General features: G+C 49.0%; 1 protein-coding gene across 1 annotated transcript in view; it reads right to left on the bottom strand.

Annotated features, from left to right (window-relative positions):
- The window catches only part of LOC128830151 (disintegrin and metalloproteinase domain-containing protein 20-like), a 191,173-nt gene that overhangs the window by 86,976 nt on the left and 84,379 nt on the right, over positions 1–19,818 (bottom strand). Inside the window, exon 12 of the mRNA XM_054015910.1 lies at positions 11,636–11,810. Coding sequence (XP_053871885.1) covers positions 11,636–11,810 — 175 coding nt within the window. The remainder of the gene's footprint in view (positions 1–11,635; positions 11,811–19,818) is intronic.

Below are 19,818 nucleotides of genomic sequence, written 5' to 3'. Positions count from 1 at the left end.
ATTATTACTTCGATTATTTGCTATTTCTTCTACTCAAGGAATCCAAATAGAATGCTGCCTACAAGAGAGGAAGGATGGTCCAGTGGTTAGGGCAGCCACTTGGGACTATGGGTGCTGGGTTCAATTGTCTGCTCTGCTGTGAGCTTAAGCAAGTCACTTAGTTTTCTATTTGTCAATTCCCTATCTGTAAAATGGGGGCAATAGGGAAGTACGATCTCACAGGGGTGTTGTGAGGATAAATACATTGAAAAGATTGTCGAATGCTAGACATTATAGTTATATAAGTACCATAGATATATGTAATATTTCTAATGATTTTAAGATACGTGCAAACAAAATTAACTTGTTTTAGTTCAATGTAAACTTTTAAGGCAGATTCATCAATACACTAGAGTAACACAAAGAAGCCAAAATGTACTTTGTGAATCTGGCACTGATTTTCTAATTGACTTACTGGCTTGCAGGGTTGTGTTAGTTAGATTGGTACTATGTGATATTACGTGTGGGGAAAGCAAAGTCCATGAGTCCCAATGTCGCCATGCTTTAAGGGCACCCCATGTACTCCTGCCTCAGTTCTCCTGTCTGTGTTGCCAAAATGGGAGTCGTGCCAAGATAACCTTTTAAGGTGGGGAGCCTTTTAAGCACTGATGTTTGAGCTAGTATGCAGCTATGCAATCTTTAAAGATCAGTGAGTTTAGCCACATAAGCTGCATGTTTCCAGTCTCCCCTTGAACCAGAGCCATTCTACCCAACAGAATTGTGGCATATAAATTAGCTGCAGATGATGGGTGGTGATTGATTGGGTTAGCACTGATGTCACAGTGGCCCAGTGAAGTTATCTAAGCTATTGACCTGAGTCTGTTTGTAGCCAGTTGTGCTTATTGAGCCTACAAATTTACTCTAATTATGAACTCAACTGTAAAATGTAAGTGTGAAGGAACTTCTCAGGCTGGTGACAACACCAGTGGTGATGTCACCAGAGGAGACGGAACCACTGGGGGGTTTGGTCAAGGTGACAGTTGGAAAGTGGATCTCGAGAGAGGGAGATCTGGGAATTATGACATGGCAGACAGAGGCTAGACTTGCCTGGAGAATGGGCTAAATGAAGAAGTGTTGGTATAGCTCTGAGAAGGGAACCTGAAAAGGCTGAAAATAGCTGACCTTAGTGTCCCTAGCCCCAGAAGCTTCCCACATAAGTAGAATGGTGTAAGACCTGGTCTATACTAAAAATCCTCACCCTTGAGTGACAAAGTTAAGTTGACCTCACCCCGGTGTAGACAACACCACGGTGTAGACAGAAGTGCAGTGCTGCAGCTGTGCCACCCTGGCATTTCAAGTGTAGACAAGCCTTTAGTTATTTAGGCACCTGATTGCCACTTCTTGAAGTGATGCTATATAATAATTATTACAAGCAAGAGCGTATCTCTTGGTATTCTAGATCCTGGGGAGAAAAGACTAAACCCTTTTAACTCTGAGTCTAAAAGAAACAAGGAGTGAATATGGGATGGTGGCAGCAACAATACCAGATAGAAAGGATATGTGTCAGCTGTTCACCAGAGAAGAAGCAGGTCCTCAAAGTAACTGAAAGTTTATATATTGTCACAATGACCTTTACATCTTTTCTTAAACAATTGCATATAAGATGGAGACAGAATTAATTAATATAAACAAAGTGGGTTATACGGATATCACTGACCAAATCAGGCCAGAGAAAGGAACCCAGAAGAGCACTGCCACCTTCACACGCTAACTCCAGAACCCCAGCTTGGATGTGAGACTTCATCTCTTTTTTTCCACACCCGCCCCCAATCTTCCCCTGTGTGTCCTCTTACTTCCTCACCTTATTTCTTCTCTTTCCTAACACGCTCCTTTTTCCTTCTGTTTAATAAATGCCTGCTTTAGCTGGATAAGACTGTATATTTTGCAACATGGCTGTAAGCCTGTGACCAGAAAAGCAGTTAAAAACAATGCCCTAAACATCCCAATGGTGGTACAAGTTTGTCATGTCAAAGAGTGACTGATAAGACCCTGTGCTGTGCCTGTGTTTCTGCGACAATAAGGTTGCAAGTTAGAGTCGGCACCAGACACAGAAACTGCATTTTCTATCTTTGGTGTTCCTTTCTCTCCCCTGTTGTGTATTTGTCTTGTTTTGCCAGGATCGGACTTCAAGAAAAATGAAAAAACAACAGTTCTAATCCATCTCCATTGACCTTCCTCTCTTCTCCCCAACAAGAATAGATATTATTATGTTTGACACCATCTAAAACACTGTTAAATAGGGTTTTTTTCCTAGTAAAAACTCTGTCCAGCTAAGGAAAAGGAAAAAGGGATATTGTCAAAATAAAATCCTTATTTAATACTTTACATTTCAAATGCTTGAACTGTTTTTCCCTTTTCTTCTCCATGGTTAATAAGAGGGTTCAATGGATTTGGGGTGCTTGCCTTAATACTAAGCAGGTTGTGGTGTCTGTATACCAAATCTTGTTTTACACTGGTTAATGTTGAACAATGACTGGGTTATGTTAACAACTTTGACTCTTTGGGCTCATGTATGCCATCTAAATTAGTACAACAAGCCTACTATGGAGGTGCTGGTAATGACTTCATAATGTTGGCTGAGTTCAACTTTGCACTTAAAGCCAGGATTCAACCTCTTTGCTATTGTGTCCAGCGTAGTTACAAGGAGCTGGCCATGGACTGTAATGCGAGTGTGTGAAAAACATCTCAGTCGGAAACAGGAGGATCTCTGGGTGGACAAGCATAGCAAGGGACATTCCTGAAGTACCACGGTTTGCTGAAGTTCAGAGCAGTATAGTTGGGTTCAGGGACACCAGATAAGCAGGCAGGGGAACAAGATTCAAGATTCACAAGTGCAGAGTGGATCCCTTTTGGCTGAGGCCAGAAGCAAGATCTACAGGCCTTTCTCTTGTCAACTGATCCTCTGGGAACCACTCCACTCTGACAATGTAACTGTACTGGCTGCTCACATTCGCTGATGGAGACTCTTGGATTAAGATTTTCATTCATGATCTAAGGGACCTTCTCAGTTCAGGATTGACTTTCATTGGGGGGGGCAGTGCTCTATGTTCAGGATAACAGTTCTGTTTGCAGCAGAAGTAAGGGTCCAGTACTTCTGACCAATCCTGCTGGAGTCCAGGTCTGGTGCCATTAGTGGGGTAGAGAGGAAGAAGCAGAAGAAGAAAAAAAGACGGTTACTCACCTTTGTAACTGTTGTTCTTCGAGATGTGTTGCTCATATCCATTCCAATTAGGTGTGCGCGCGCCGCGTGCACGATCGTCGGAGAAATTTTCTACCCTAGCAACACTCAGTGGGTCGGCTGTGGAGCCCCCTGGAGTGGCGCCTTCATGGCGCTGGATATATACCCCAGCTGAACCAGCGCCCCCTCAGTTCCTTCTTGCCGGTTACTCCGACAGTGGGGACGGGGGGCGGGTTTGGAATGGATATGAGCAACACATCTCGAAGAACAACAGGTACAAAGGTGAGTAACCATTTTTTCTTCTTCGAGTGCTTGCTCATATTGATTCCAATTAGGTGACTATCAAGCCTTACCTAGGCGGTGGGGTCGGAGTGAGACATCGCTGTGTGCAAAACCGCTGATCCGAATGCAGCATCGTCTCTGGACTGCTGTACCAATGCATAGTGAGCGGCGAAGGTGTGGACCGATGACCAAACCGCAGCTCTACAAATGTCCTGGATCGGGACTCGAGCCAGGAAGGCAGTCGAGGAGGCTTGAGCCCTCGTGGAGTGGGCGGTGAGGTGCGGCGTCGGGGCACCGGCCAGGTCGTAGCAAGCACGAATGCAGGACGTGATCCAAGAGGAGAGACGTTGTGAGGAGACCGGTAAGTCTTTCATACGGTCGGCCACTGCAACGAAGAGTTGTGTCATCTTCCTAAACAGCTTTGTACGCTCAATATAGAAAGCCAGGGCCCTGCGTACGTCCAAGGAATGCATACGCTGGTCTTGACGGGTGGCGTGCGGCTTAGGATGGAAGACCGGGAGAAATATATCCTGGTTCACATGAAAAGGTGAAACTACCTTGGGAAGAAAGGCAGGATGGGGGCGAAGCTGCACCTTGTCTTTATGGAAAACTGTGTATGGAGGCTCAGACGTAAGCGCCCTGATTTCAGAAACATGCCTTGCTGAAGTGATGGCTACCAGGAAGGCTGTCTTCCAAGATAGGTACAGGACTGAGCAGGTAGCCAATGGCTCGAACGGGGGCCCTGTGAGCTCGGAGAGAACCAGGTTAAGATGTCACGCTGGAACGGGTTGGCGTTGCTGTGGGTACATTCGGTCTAAGCCCTTGAGGAATCTAACAACCACCGGGTTAGAGAAGACCGAGGAAGCGAGTTCTCTTGGGTGGAACGCCGATATAGCGGCCAGGTGAACCCTGATTGAAGATATCGCCAAGCCCTGCTGTTTCAGGGATAGGAGATATTCGAGTATAAAGGGAATTGACGCCTGCAAGGGGGGCGTAGCCCGCTGTGCGCACCAACAGGAGAACCGTTTCCACTTGGCTAAGTAAGTGGTCCATGTAGAGGGCTTTCTACTTCCCAGCAGAATCTGTTGCACAGGATGTGAGCATTGTAGCTCTGTCCAATTTAGTCATGGAGCATCCACGCTGTGAGGTGGAGCGATTGCAGGTCGGGGTGACAGAGTCGGCCGTGGTCCTGAGAGATCAGGTCTGGGCACAAGGGAAGCGTGATCGGAGTTTGAACCGATAGCCCCAGAAGCGTGGTGTACCAGTGCTGTCTTGGCCAAGCTGGAGCGACTAGAATGAAACATGCCTCGTCTCTGCATAGCTTGAGCACTACCCTGTGGACCAGTGGGAATGGAGGAAAAGCGTAGAACAGCTGGTCTTTCCACGTCAGAAGGAAAGTGTCCGAAAGGGAGCCCGGAGATCGCCCTTGTAGGGAGCAGAACACGTGGCACTTCCCGTTGGCTCGAGATGCGAACAGGTCGACCTGGGGAAATCCCCACCTCTGGAAGATGGAATAGATGATGTCCGGGCAAATCGACCACTCGTGCGTCTGGAAGGATCTGCTGAGACGGTCCGCTAGAGTGTTCTGGACTCCAGGGAGGAATGATGCCATGAGATGTATCGAGTGGGCAATGCAGAACTCCCACAGGTGAATGGCCTCTTGGCATAGGAGAGACGACCGGGCTCCTCCTTGCTTGTTGATGTAGAACATGGCCGTGGTGTTGTCTGTGAGGACTGACCTGCAACGGCCGTGCAGGAGACCGAGAAATGCCTGACAGGCTAGATGCATGGCCATCAGCTCTCGAACACTGATGTGTGGAGCTAGTTGGGATGCGGTCCACAGGCCCTCGGTGTGGTGCTCTCTTGGGTGAGCGCCCCAACCGAGAGATGAAGCGTCCGTGACCAGGTGCAGGGAGGGTTGTGGGGCGTGAAACGGCATTCCTGCGCCAACCACCTTGTGATCCAGCCACCAGGTGAGAAAGGTCAGGACCGAGTTCGGTACCGTGACCACCATGTTCACGTTGTCCCGATAAGGACGGTACACCAACGATACCCAGGCCTGAAGTGGGCGAAGCCAAAGTTTGGCATGCCTGGTTACGTAAGTGCAAGAGGCCATGTGTCCCAACAGGCCGAGGCACGTCCTTATTGTGGTAATTGGGAAGACCTGGAGCCCTCGGATGATGTCTGTGATGGTGTGAAACCGATTGTCTGGTAGAAGAGCTCGGGCAAGTCTGGAGTCTAAGACTGCCCCGATAAACTCTATTCTCTGCGTTGGCTCCAGAGTGAACTTTTCTTTGTTGAGTAGAATGCCTAACTCGTGGAATGTTTGCAGTATTATCTGGACGTGAGCTTGAACTTGCTCCCTGGTGCGGCCGCGCACCAGCCAGTCGTCTAGATACGGGAACGCCTGTATCCTTTGTCGACGAAGGTATGCTGCCATGACAGCCATACATTTGGTGAACACTCTCGGAGCCGCGGACAAGCCGAAGGGAAGGACGGCAAACTGGTAGTGTACCTTGTTTACTACAAATCGAAGGATGCGCCTGTGTGGGGGGTAAATTGCTATATGAAAATATACGTCCTTCAGGTCGAGGGCAGCGAACCAGTCTCCAGGATCCAGGGAAGGGATGATGGTCCCCAAGGAGACCATGCAGAACTTCAACTTTACTATGAATTTGTTGAGTCCGCGTAAGTCTAAAATGGGACATAGATCCCCTTTTGCTTTGGGGATCACGAAGTAGCGAGAGTAGAACCCCCTGCCCCTTAACTCTGGGGGAACCTCCTCTATGGCCCCCATGGAGAGGAGGCCAAAAACCTCCTGTGTAAGGACATGCTCGTGAGAAGGGTCCCTGAAGAGGGATGGGGAGCGGGGGAATGAAGAAAACTGGAGAGCGTATCCCCTCTCCACCGTGCGAAGGACCCAGCGGTCCGAGGTTATAAGGGACCAAGCACGGTGGAAACGGGAGAGGCGATCCCGAAAGGAGGGAGATGGATCCTGGGCAGTGGCTGGGGCGCCATCCTCGAGCGCACCTTCAAAAGTTTTGTCTAGGACCTGAAGGTGGCCTAGGCGGGCCCTGGTTCAGACCGGGTTAAGGACCGGTCGACCTTCGTCTATCACCTCGTCCCCACCTTCTGGCAAAGTCTTGTCTTGGACGAGGTGGGGGAGGGTAGAACCTTTGCGGCTGGGGCCTAAAGGGTCTGCGCTGGGGCCCTGGGACATGCATCCCCAGGGAGCGCATGATGATTCTCGAATCCTTGAGGCTCTGCAATCGAGAGTCCGTCTTGTCTGAGAATAACCCTTGGCCCTCGAACGGTAGATCCTGTAGGGTCTGCTGCAGTTCTGGCGGTAAGCCCGAAACCTGGAGCCAGGAGATGCATTGCATAGCTATGCCAGATGCTAGTGTCCTGGCGGCTGAGTCCGCTATGTCCAGGGAGGCTTGTAAGGAGGTCCTAGCCACCTTCTTACTTTCCTCCACTAAGGCCCCGAACTCCTCCCTTGAGTCCTGGGGAACCAACTCTTTGAATTTACCCATGGAGTTCCATGAGTTGTAACTGTAGCGGCTCAAGAGCGCCTGTTGGTTCGCGGCTCTGAGCTGCAGACCCACCGCCGAGTACACCTTACGCCCGAACAAATCGAAGCGTTTAGCATCCTTCAATTTGGGCGCTGCCGCCTGCTGGCCATGACGCTCTCTTGCGTTCACCGAGGACACGACTAGTGAACACGATGGAGGGTGCGTGTATAAGTATTCATGGTCCCTGGAGGGGACGAAGTACTTTCTCTCTACCCCTCTGGCAGTGGGTGGAATGGAGGCAGGGGTTTGCCATATGGTAGTGGCATTAGCCTGAATCGTACGAATCAATGGTAATGCCATTTGGGATGGGGCATCAGCCGACAGGATGCTCACCACCGGGTCCTACACCTCTACTATCTCCTCCGCCTGGAGGTCCATGTTACGTGCCACCCTACGTAATAGGTCTTGGTGGGCATGAAGATCTATTGGGGGTGGGCCTGAGGTTGTTGTGCCCGCCACCGCCTCATACGGGGAAGATGAGGAGGATGCCTCCGGGGGCAAGGGGTCCAAATGAGGGTTCGGTTCTAAGGGTCCCTGAAGCGGAGGATCTCCTGCCCCAGGGTCTAGGGCCTGAGGTGGTGTAGGCACGGGAGCCTCCATGCCCCCTGGGGGAGGACGGGAGATGGTGGCCTCCGGGACTCTGGGCTCGGATTGTGCCGAGCGAGAGGCCGATGGTGGAGCCCCCTGGCGCTTGGTGATACGCCCACGGGGTCCAGAAAGACCAATGCATAGGGTCCTGCGCGGGGTCCTCTGCCCCCTCCTGCCAGTGACCCAAGTCAGCGGCAGCCTGACCCTGGGGAGGGTATGCTGATCGTGAAGCCCCGTCGAATGAGCGAGACGCTGATCTCGAGGGCCAGGGCGGTGCCGAATGTGGCTGCATCGGCTCGGTCCGGTACGGTGCCGATCGGTGCCGGTCCGTAGGCGAGCGGTCTCTGCGCGGTGCCGGTGAGTGGTACCATGATCGAGATCGGTGCCGCTGGCCATGTCAGTGCCGAGATCCGGATCTGGACCGAGATGAAGACGACCGCTTGTAGACATGGTGCCGGGAGTGGACCCTCGAACTGGAGCGGCGCTTGTACCGGTGCCGAGAACTACGTCTAGATTCCGCCCGGTACCGATGGTCTTGATGGTGCCGAGACGCCGATCGGTGCCGTGAAGAAGATCTAGGCCACGAGTATGACCAGTGCCGGGGTGAAAGTCGGCGCCGGGACTGCGAGCGGCGTCGGAACCTGCTCCGAGACCTGGAGCGGTGCCGCGAGTCCACACTCGGAGACGGCGGGCGTACCAGGGCAGGCTTGCCCCTGGATTGCACGGTCCGAAGAGCGGGCGGTGCCGCGGGTTGGGACGGCGCCGGCTCCATGAGAGCGATGTCTTTCGCTGTCGCAAAGGTCTCTGGAGTAGACGGAAGACGGGGCTCCACCACGGATCGAGGCAGTGAGCCAGTCCGCACCGGGCTCAACGGCCCTACCCCTGGTGCCGGAGTCAACGGTGTAGAAGATATTTGCGTCTTCTGGCGCTCTAGAGGCGGACACTGCTCTACCACCGGTACCGGGAGAGCCGGTGCCTGTAGGACAGCGGTCTCCTGTGTCTTGCGGGGTCTCTTATGTCCCAGAGACAGGGAACGGCATCGAGGCGCTTGTGGCGGACGTGGTGCCGAGGGAGGACGGTGCCGTGAAGCCTTATCCACGTCTGCTCGCGGTGTAGGACCGGTAGGTGCCACCGGGGCGCTGTGCACCAAGGCGCTCGGTGCTGGAACTTGGTGCGCCGAGGGAGGATCTGGGCTAGGTGCTGCCTCCATGAGGAGCTGCTGGAGTCTAAAGTTCCGCTCCTTTTTCGTCCTGGGTCTGAAAGCCTTACAGATTTTGCACTTATCTGTCTGGTGGGACTCTCATAAACACTTCAGACACGAGTCGTGCGGATCTCCCGTTGGCATAGGCTTAGCACAGGACGCGCACAGCTTAAAGCCACATAAACACCACCCTATACCGGAAACCTACTGACCGCTATACGTACCTACATGCCTCCAGCTTCCATCCAAGACACATCATACGATCCATTGTCTACAGCCAAGCCCTAAGATACAACCGAATTTGCTCCAACCCCTCAGACAGAGACAAACATCTACAAGATCTTTATCAAGCATTCGTAAAACTACAATACCCACCTGGGGAAGTGAGGAAACAGATTGACAGAGCAAGACGGGTACCCAGAAATCACCTACTACAGGACAGGCCCAACAAGGACAATAACAGAACACCACTGGCCATCACATACAGCCCCCAGCTAAAACCTCTCCAGCGCATTATCCACGACCTACAACCTATCCTGGAAAATGATCCCTCACTCTCACAGACCTTGGGAGGCAGGCCAGTCCTTGCTTACAGACAACCCCCCAACCTGAAGCAAATACTCACCAGCAACTACACACCACACCACAGAAACACCAACCCAGGAACCTATCCCTGTAGCAAACCTCGTTGCCTACTCTGTCCCCATGTCTACTCTGGCAACAGCATCAGAGGACCCAACCACATCAGCCACACCATCAGGGGCTCATTCACCTGCACATCCACTAATGTCATATATGCCATCATGTGCCAGCAATGCCCCTCTGCCATGTACACTGGCCAAACCGGACAGTCCCTCCGCAAAAGAATAAATGGACACAAATCGGACATCAGGAATGGTAACATACACAAGCCAGTAAGTGAACACTTCAATCTCCCTGGTCATTCTATCACAGATTTAAAAGTCACTGTCATTGAACAAAAAAACTTCAGAAACAGACTTCAAAGAGAAACAGCAGAACTAAAATTCATTTGCAAATTCAACACCATTAATCTGGGCTTGAATAGGGATTGGGAGTGGCTGGCTCACTACAGAAGCAGCTTTTCCTCTCCTGGAATTGACACCTCCTCATCTATTATTGGGAGTGGACTACATCCACCCTGATTGAATTGGCCTTGTCAACACTGGTTCACCACTTGTGAAGTAACTCCCTGCTCTCCATGTGTCTGTATATAATGCCTGCATCTGTAGCTTTCACTCTATGCATCCGAAGAAGTGAGGTTTATACTCACGAAAGCTTATGCCCAAATAAATCTGTTAGTCTTTAAGGTGCCACCAGACTCTTTGTTGTTTTTGTAGATACAGACTAACACGGCTACACCCTGAAGCTTAAAGCCAGGAGTCTTGGGCATGAGCCCGGCTATGCGCCGGGGGAAAAGGGGGGAGAAATATCCCCCTTAACCCCTGCTAACTATTTACAACTATTTAAAATAATGAACTACTAAAAACAATCTAAGAATATACTACAACTATAACTACAACTATCTATAAGAATTACAGGATAAGCTAGGGAGAGTGGAGAACAGCTATGCCGCGCTCCACAGTTCCAACGACCGTCAGGGGCAGTAAGAAGGAACTGAGGGGGCGCTGGGTCGGCTGGGGTATATATCCAGCGCCATGAAGGTGCCACTCCAGGGGGCTCCACAGCCGATCCACCGGGTGTTGCTAGGGTAGAAAATTTCTCCGATGATCGTGCACGCGGCACGTGCACACCTAATTGGAATCGATATGAGCAAGCACTCGAAGAAGAACAATCAGTTGCCTCTTTGTGCATGGCTAACACATCACTCTTTCTCCTGACTTGACTACTCTGTAAAAGCCTTGAGCGTTGACATTAACACAAGTGGGGGAAATCCAATTTTAAACACTAGGACCAAGCCGATATGGCATGCACTCTGAAGATGCATAAAAGGCAAGAAGCCATCCTACCTAGTGAACTGGCCATGAATAAAGTCAGGCTGGAAATTAGAAGTAACCATAAGAGGAGTGAGATTCTGGAACAGCTTTCCAATAGGAGTAGTAGGGGGCAAACTAACTACTTTTAAGATGGAGCTTTATGGGATTATGAGACAGGGATTCCTGTGATAGCAGGGGACTGGACTCAATGACTTCCAGTTCTTTGTTCCACAGAAGCTCCAACCCAATGACTGAAGTAAACGTGGCAGATGGCTTGTGCTTTGCCCACCCTTTCCACAACCCTCCACATCTGTTGCACCCTCCCTTCACCAGTGGAAGCACACAGGCTTCTTGCAAAAGGACCCTCTGTGGCCATCAAGGATGGGGGCTAGCTTTGTATAAAAAGGGCTCAATCATGTTTTAGCCAAATAATACATATAGTAGAATTCACATAAGAAATGTACACGAAGTGATGCCTCATTATACATGATGGCCAGTTTGGGGCATACACAATTCCTGGCGGGCGTTCACTTTCTTTTTTAAACATCCTCATAAAGTTAATTGTGTACTCAAAGAGTAATTTGCTTTGTACTCAAAGCTGTAATTTTGATGTGCATAAGATGAGTTCTTCATATGTAATAACATAATAGTTGAATCCCTGCTTTTTGTGCAAAACTCAATCCAGTCTTAACTATGGAACCATGAATAGCACTTCCATCATAAAACCATATGTCTCATGGAGTAGTTTTGAAGTTGGATAAAACCAACTTACAAATGCTTCTGTAAAATATGCCTAAAAATAAAGACTTTAATTACTAACCTCATCCATACCACAGTCACATTCCTCCTCATCTTCTATTACACCATTACCGCACATCTGTGTTCCAAATATTTTCTTTTCTGGTATGTTAAGAAGGCAAGTTTTTCCTGGTTTTCTTATCATGTTGAAATAGGCTGCTCTGGAGCAGTTACTGAACTCTGTGCATATGTACCACCTGGACAGGGAGAAAATATTTAATACTAGAGAGCACTTTAATCTGTTGGTATCAAAATGCAATGATTGGAAATTGAAGCTAGACAAATTCAAACAATTGAGAATAGAACTACATGCAAAAAGGTGTAATGGGAATTTTAAACGTGGCATTTTCCTAATTTCTAAATGCTTGACTTTGCAACCCAAACAACACTCTTGAAGTAGAAAGGTGTATTACCTTCAGGCCATTCACCCAGATGAGATTTGGAGATCTGATTTAAAATTATACTAATTTCTCTAATACACAACACAGATTGGAGACAAACTGACTATGCACTTGTTACCTGGGGTTCTTTCAGACCAAAGCTCTTGGTAACTTTTACTCTGTGCGAGGTGGTGTCAGGAAATAAATCAAGGGAGACACGGTCGTCCAACCGATAGATGGCTGGCACACACAGGACAGCATAAGAGTGCTTTCATTTAAAGCTAATCTTTACTTAGTCTCCAGCACTTACACACGTCCACAACAGGTTAGTAAAACAACCCCAACCCTCAATAATTACTGAAGCTGAGTGTGGCTCTTGAGTGGCACAGCAGCAGCCCGTCTGCCGGTGGGGAACACAAGATGCATCCAGAGGGAGAGTCCCCCTACCTTATACTTTCCCCCCTTATTTTATACAATGACATGTCCCTTAAAGAAAACTAGTTACAAACAGTTTCAATGGTCCAACAAGAGGTTTTCTTCTGAGTATTGATTAACCAGGTGTGGGTTTTTCCAGAGTTTGCAGCCTTGGGGCCCCAACAGACATTCCTGGGGGCACATCCTGGTCTTCTAAAATGCACATATCAGCAACTTCAACACAATTAAGCAGCCAAGTCAGTTTCAGGCACTTTACTGGTTTGCTGACATCTCCCCATACACACTTAGGTATAAAATCAGACTATGCTTGAATCAGGAATAACACTGATTATTAAAAATGTATATACTGTAGCATCAAATCAACCCTGTATTACGTTTTCAATGGAATGTTCCCAGGTCAACAAGTTAAAATTGAAATGAATTAAAATACTTTTGATTTTATAATGAATCACAGTTTAAAAAAAATCCTTACCTGGGTCATTCTTTCCTGCAGAATGATTCCATTAGTACAGACCTGATTGGTAGTCTTCCTGTATATGCAACTTAGAGCTCACCAGTAGTAGTTGAGAATTTCCCCCCTCTCACTGACTCCTCTCCCTTTTTCTCCAGTCAAAGTTTCCCAAAACTCTTACTGCAGCTTAGGTTAGCCAGTAACTGAAGTGTGGGGGATGTGCAGTTTTGCACTTTGTCCACAGAAAAAATTCCCAGGTGAGAAATTCTTTCTGCCGCATCCAGGAAAGAGAAGAATGGTCAGAAAGAACCAGACATCATGGCTTTGGAGAACTCGGAAGGATGTCCCAGCAAGGGCCTAAGAAAGGTAATGTTAGAAAAATGAAGATTACTTACCTGTAATCAGTTTTTCAATATGGACTCTTAATATTCACACTCATGGGATGCTCTGAGAGGTGAAACCCAAGCTAGTAATGCCACCTGGATAACTCACACACTTCCTTAGCAGACATTTTATATTCCATGGCAAGGGTATAAAAGGCTGTGGCTCTCCGGCCACCTCAGTTTTCCCCCCGACTCCATTCAGGTCCCCTGGTAAGTAGGATTCCAAAGAAGTGGGGATAGAGGGGTGGGGAGTGTCCATAGGCAGGGTCCATCTCAAAGAACTCCAGTTACATGTACGTTATCTTCATTATTATTTCTTTGTGGGGCCTCTGCATACCCCCACTGATGGGATAGACTAACAAGCAGTAACTCTAACACAAGAGGGTGGGATGCAGATTCCTATAGACTCTAAGTCTAATAAGTAGTTCTTAGTGAAAGTATGCATTGAAATCCAGGTTGCTGCTCTACAAATTTCCACAAGAGGAAAGTGTTTGGAAAAAGCCATTGAAGCTGCCTTAGTCCTGGTAGAAAGTCCAACAGACCTTGTACTCTTGTCCCATTGATCTATACAGGGACCATTATTGTAATGGGTCCTTGTTTTGCTCTCCACTATCCACAACTGTCAGGGAGAGGCCCAGTTGGGAGGAAGGGTAGAATAGGTCAACCTGGGACATAGCTGGAGAAGCCTGGCTGAAGCCAGGGCAGGAGTCTCAGCTGGAGGTGGGTAGGAGGCAGAAAGGACCCAACTCAACATGCACCTCAAGTAACGTGTGACCCTCGAGTAAGCTGCTACCTACAGTATGTGTACACAGCAGTATAGGGCAGGAGACAGCAAGGAACAACTTCTTCTATGGTAATGGCTTCTACAGTGCCCGCTAATGGTTTATGGGATGGGAAGAAGAAGGGGAGCTAAGTATTGGCAAGGGGCTAGATGTTGCAGAGAATGGTGGGGATAAGGGATGAAGGGGTGACATGCCAGGCTTCTATCATCTCTCCATGTCTCAGTTTCCCATCTGTAAAATAGGGATAATTATGTCAAATTGAGACCTACTAAAGAAAAAGCAGTATAGAAAAGCTAGGGTTTATTATTAATTATTATTATTATTACTACAGTAGAACCTGAGAGTTAACGGACATCTCGGGACACCTGAAATGTTTGTAATTCTGAATAAAGCACAGTTCGGGCTCCAGATCCAGCAGCTGACACTCCAGGCCAGGTTGTGAAAGTGGCACAGATCGCAGCATTGCCCTTGGTCTGCTGGCTGCGGCTGCCTTACGCTGACAGCCCCAGCGCCTTGCTGTAAGCGGTTGCCCCACGTGTGGGGGTGAGAGTGGAACAGGCAGCCCAGATGTGCCTAACTTTTAGATGCAATACAGGCACAGTATAATAATTGCCTTTTTTGAGTGTGTCTCTGCTGCTGCCGGATTGATTACTTCTAGTTTCACATGGGGTCCGATTGACCAGTCAGTCCGTAACTCTGGTGTTCGTATCTTTGAGGTTCTACTGTACCTAGGCTTGCCACAGTAGCATAATAATAACTGCAAACCTCGGTAAGTACTACAGCTATCTAAGAGTCCACTAAATTCCACTAATAAATATTTTCCTTCAGTTTTAAAAACTATTAAATTAAATGCCAAAAAATGTTTTTAATGCAGATTTAAGGTTACCCATTGATAGCCTGTGCCCTTCCAGAAATGGCAGAATTCAGATTTCTGAAAACCAGATAATTCTGAGTTAAGGTAAAATTCCAACCTCAACTGTGACACCTTTGAGTGATACCTCAATATGCCCATAACACATACTCCCATTCTACATTTTCACTGTAATGGAGAGGTGGTACCTACACTTCCCCTACACTCAAATACTGATCCTGCTCTCCCCAACCAATACTATCCTTGTAAAATTTAATAACCACTTCATACTGTTTTACAGCCTCTTCACACCTGCACACTGGATACCTCCCAAACCTATATTTTCCCCTATCAATATTTAAATCCACAGACTGATCTCATAACCCACCTTACAATGAAATCTCCATATATCACAATCACAGCTCTTGCAAGCTGTTCCAATTTATTCCTCCACCATTCAATACAGCTCCACCTAACACGGTGAATGCCGCAGGAGTGAATGCAGATGATTCTCAGGGGCTATTGCCAGCTCCTGGGGAAAACGGTTATGCTTCGGTGGGATATTACTTTAACTCTGTATTTCCTGGTTTTCAGAAATTTGAGTTTTGCTGAACTCAATACTCTGGAAGGGCAGGAGCTAATACATGAATGCATTTTTTTGCCATTTAATAATTCCTTCTTTGGCACATGTATGAAGCTGAAGAAGAAGGTGGGTATCATCTCTGATACCTAAACAATGGACAGATGATGATCTTTTGATTTTTTGAAAAACAAACACCTAAAGATTTAGCTGTATTTCATGACTCATGGTCTTAAACCTGAGAGCACAGGGTGAAGCCAAACTCCACCCTCCACCTGACAGCCTGCTGCCAACTGCTTACCAAGAACCCATGAAGCCCAGCCCCAGTTTGAGGCTCTGCCCCTGAGGTCCTATTGGTGGAGTCCTAAAGCCTCTGATTGGCCTTACTGAAGCCAGCAGCAAAAAGAGGAAGGTTTCAGAACAACTGGGCCCCTGCCTGTTCTGGACTTTGCAACTTGAACTTCCTGCTTCTGCTCCCATAGCTAGATTTCCTGGCATCTGATTCATGGGTCTGATCTTCAGTTTGCCTCCTACCTCTAAGGCCAAGGTATCCTGACATGACCTGACTCATGGTTCGGATCTCAAGTTTGTCTCCTGCTTCTGACCTTCCAGTATCCTGACCCCGATGACTTTCAACTCCTGTCTTGTGAGTGTGGATTCTGGCTCTGACCAATAGGTCTGGCTGCCCACGACCTGGCCATGAGAGATTGTACAGGCCACAATAACCCTCTGGGACTAAGCGTGGTATGAGAAGGGTGGACCCAGCAGCACCACCACAGCCACTGGAAGCATCAGACTGACCTGAACAGGCCTCTGCCTCCAGGTGGATAATCAGCACTGCAGGCCCAAGTTGCACAACTGGTTGGGAAAAAAACAGTGGCTGCAGGAGCAAATGAGGCAGCTCAGTGCCCAAATACCATGCCTTGAACACAGCCTGCAGCACCTTGTCTTGAACTGCTGGCAGTTCCCGGGCTTCATGAACCAGTACTGTCTTCTGTTTCTGATACATCCCAAAATCAATGCCTATGACCAATCCAAGCCCATTCTTTTTAATCAGTCTGCTGACTGGAGATGTGTTAAACTGGGCCTCCCCTATGCTCAAAGGCCATAGGCCAGTACTTTCAAACTGGAATGCCATTCTCCAGTCAGTATCAACCACCTTTGATCACTTGCACTGAGTTTGAACCAGTGAGGCAACTTTGAGGACATTCCAGCAAGGACAGGGCACAGTAGCCTCCAACGTGGCACATTTCCCCTGCCTCAGAGTGGATACAGAGTGGAATGAAACAGCACAACTGTACAAATTGCAGTGGGGCTTGCAGGAAGAAATCAAAGATGAATTGGCCCATGTAGATATACCTGTGGGCCTAGGTGCCCTTGTGGACCTTACCATCTGCATTGATGATAGGCTGTAAGAATGAAAAGAAGAGAAAAGACGGTTACTTACCTTTGTAATTGTTGTTCTTTGTGATGTGTTGCTCATATCAATTCCATATCGTCGGAAGATTTTTACCGTAGCAACACTCGGTGGGTCGGCTGAGGCGCCCCCTGGAGTGGCGCCCCTATGGTGCCGGATATATTCCCCTGCCGACCCAGTGCTCCCTCAGTTCCTTCTTGCTGGCTACTCCGACAGTGGGGAAGGAGGGCGGGTTTGGAATGGATATGAGCAACACATCTTGAAGAACAACAGTTACAAAGGTAAGTAACTGTCTTTTCTTCTTCGAGTGCTTGCTCATATCGATTCCAATTAGGTGACTCCCAAGCCTTACCTAGGCTGTGGGGTCGCAGTTAGATGTCGCGGAGTGAAGAACCGCTGAACCGAATGCCGCATCATCCCTGGACTGCTGCACTATGGCATAGTGGGAGGCGAAAGTGTGCACGGATGACCAAGTCGCTGCCCTGCAGATCTCCTGTATGGGCACATGAGCCAGAAAGGCGGAGGACGAAGCTTGAGCCCGAGTAGAATGGGCAGTGAGTCGTGGAACTGGGACACCAGCCAAGTTGTAACATGCATGGATGCATGACGTAATACGAGACGAGATTCGCTGCGATGAGACAGTGAGGCCTTTCATCCAGTCTGCCACTGCTACAAACAGCTGGGACATCTTCCTAAAAGGCTTTGTTCGTTCGATGTAAAAGGCGAGAGCCCTACGAACATCTAGGAAATGTAGCTGTTGCTCTCGTCGCGAAGCGTGTGGCTTCGGAAAGAAGAACGGGAGGAAGATGTCTTGGTTGACATGGAAGGCAGACACCACCTTAGGGAAGAAAGCGGGGTGTGGTCGCAACTGCACCTTGCCCTTATGGAACACCTTATACAGTGGGTCCGATGTAAGGGCCCTAAGTTCTGAAACTCTCCTCGCCGATGTGATAGCGATGAGGAAAACTGTTTTCCAGGACAAGTACAGAAGTGAGCAGGTGGCCATTGGCTCAAAGGGGGCACCCATGAGTCTAGATAGAACTAGATTTAGATCCCACGTCGGGGTCGGCTGACGGACTTGTGGGTAGACGTTCTAAACCCTTGAGGAACCTGCGGACCAAGGGACTGGAGAAAACGGAGCGCCCATTCTAGCCAGGGTGAAATGCTGAAATCGCTGCTAGGTGGACTCTGATAGATTGGACAGCTAGGCCCTGTTGTTTCAAGGACCAGAGATAGTCTAGGATGCTAGGTTCTGGCACCTCCATCGGGACAGTGTTGTTTAGGGCACACCAGCAGGAGAAGCGCTTCCATTTGGCCAGGTATGTGGACCTAGTGGAGGGCTTTCTGCTACCCAAGAGCACTTGTTATACCGAAGTGGAGCAACGCAGCTGAGATTGAGTCAGCCATGCAGCATCCAAGCCGTGAGGTGGAGGGACTGCAGGTCTGAATGACGTAACCTGCCGTGTTCCTGGGTGATCAGGTCCGGCCACAATGTTAGAGTGATTGGTTTGGTCACCAACAGATCGAGGACTGTGGTGTACCAGTGTTGTCTGGGCCACGCTGGAGCGATCAAGATTAAGCGGGCCTTGTCTCTGCGTAACTTCAGAAGGACCTTGTGGACCAACGGAAACGGAGGGAAGGCATAGAGGAGGTGGTCTTTCCACGGCATTAGGAATGCATCTGACTGGGAGCCTGGGGAACGTCCCTGGAGAAAGCAGAACATCTAGCACTTCCGATTCTCGCGAGAGGCGAAAAGGTCTATGTGGGGAAATCCCCACCTCCGGAAAACGGAATGAATCACGTCCGGGCTTATCGACCACTTGTGAGCCAGGAAGGACCTGCTGAGGTGATCTGTCAAGGTGTTCTGGACTCCTGGGAGAAATAACGCCACCAGGTCGATTGAGTGGGCTATGCAAAATTCCCAGAGGTGTATGGCTTCCTGACAGAGGAGGGACGATCGCGCTCCGCCTTCTTTGTTGATGTAAAACATGGCCGTTGTGTTGTCTGTGAGGATTGTGACACAACGGCCCTGCAGATGTTCACAGAATACTTGACACGCCAGGCATACTGCTCTCAGTTCCCTGACATTGATGTGCAGGGTTATTTCTTGTGCGGACCAAAGACCTTGTATGCGAAGGTCCACGAGGTGAACGCCCCAGCCCAGAGCTGACGCGTCCGTGGTCAGGACTAGAGAGGGCTGTAGGTCAGGAATAGCATCCCCCCCGCAAACCAGGTTGGGGTTAGCCAGCAACCTAGGGAGGATAAGACCTCCTTTGGTACTGTGAGTACTGTGTCCAAACTGACCCGGCCTGGACGGTAAACTGACGAGAGCCAGGTCTGAAGAGGGCGGAGGCGTAGTCTGGCATGTCTGGTCACGAAGGTTCAGGAGGCCATGTGGCCGAGAAGAGCAAGGCACGTGCATGCCATCGAGGTGGGGAAGCCTCGGAGGCCGTGTATAATGGTCATCATGGACTGGAAGCGGGTCTGCGGTAGGCACACCCTGGCAAAATTCGAGTCCAGGACTGCCCCAATGAAGTCATACTGGTCTGGCCAGATTCACAGGGGTAGAAGCACAAGTGGTGCTGCTGGCACCATTTTTATTCTTTAGGATTTAGTTGCTGACAAGCCACATTGGCTTGTATTGATTCAGCAGGCAATACAGGTGAGGTCAGGCACTTGGGTGGAGGGATTGTAGGGATCCCTTTTTCTTCTTCAAGTGCTTGCTCATATCGATTCCAATTAGGTGTGTGCACGCTGCGTGCACGGTCGTCAGAAGATTTTCAGGGGCGGGGGGGGGGGGGGCTAAGGATAAAATAAAGAAATAGGGAAATTACAGCTAGAACTATAACAATGAGACTAACTAACTATAGGTATGTAGATTAAGACGATAGTCTTAACAGACTGCCAGTGACTCCATCTCTAGCCAG

The sequence above is a fragment of the Malaclemys terrapin genome, chromosome 1 (genome assembly GCF_027887155.1).
Source record: "Malaclemys terrapin pileata isolate rMalTer1 chromosome 1, rMalTer1.hap1, whole genome shotgun sequence".
Taxonomy (NCBI): Eukaryota; Metazoa; Chordata; order Testudines; family Emydidae; genus Malaclemys; species Malaclemys terrapin.
The sequence above is the reverse complement of the archived record's forward strand: the minus strand, read 5'-3'. Positions and strand labels throughout refer to the sequence as shown.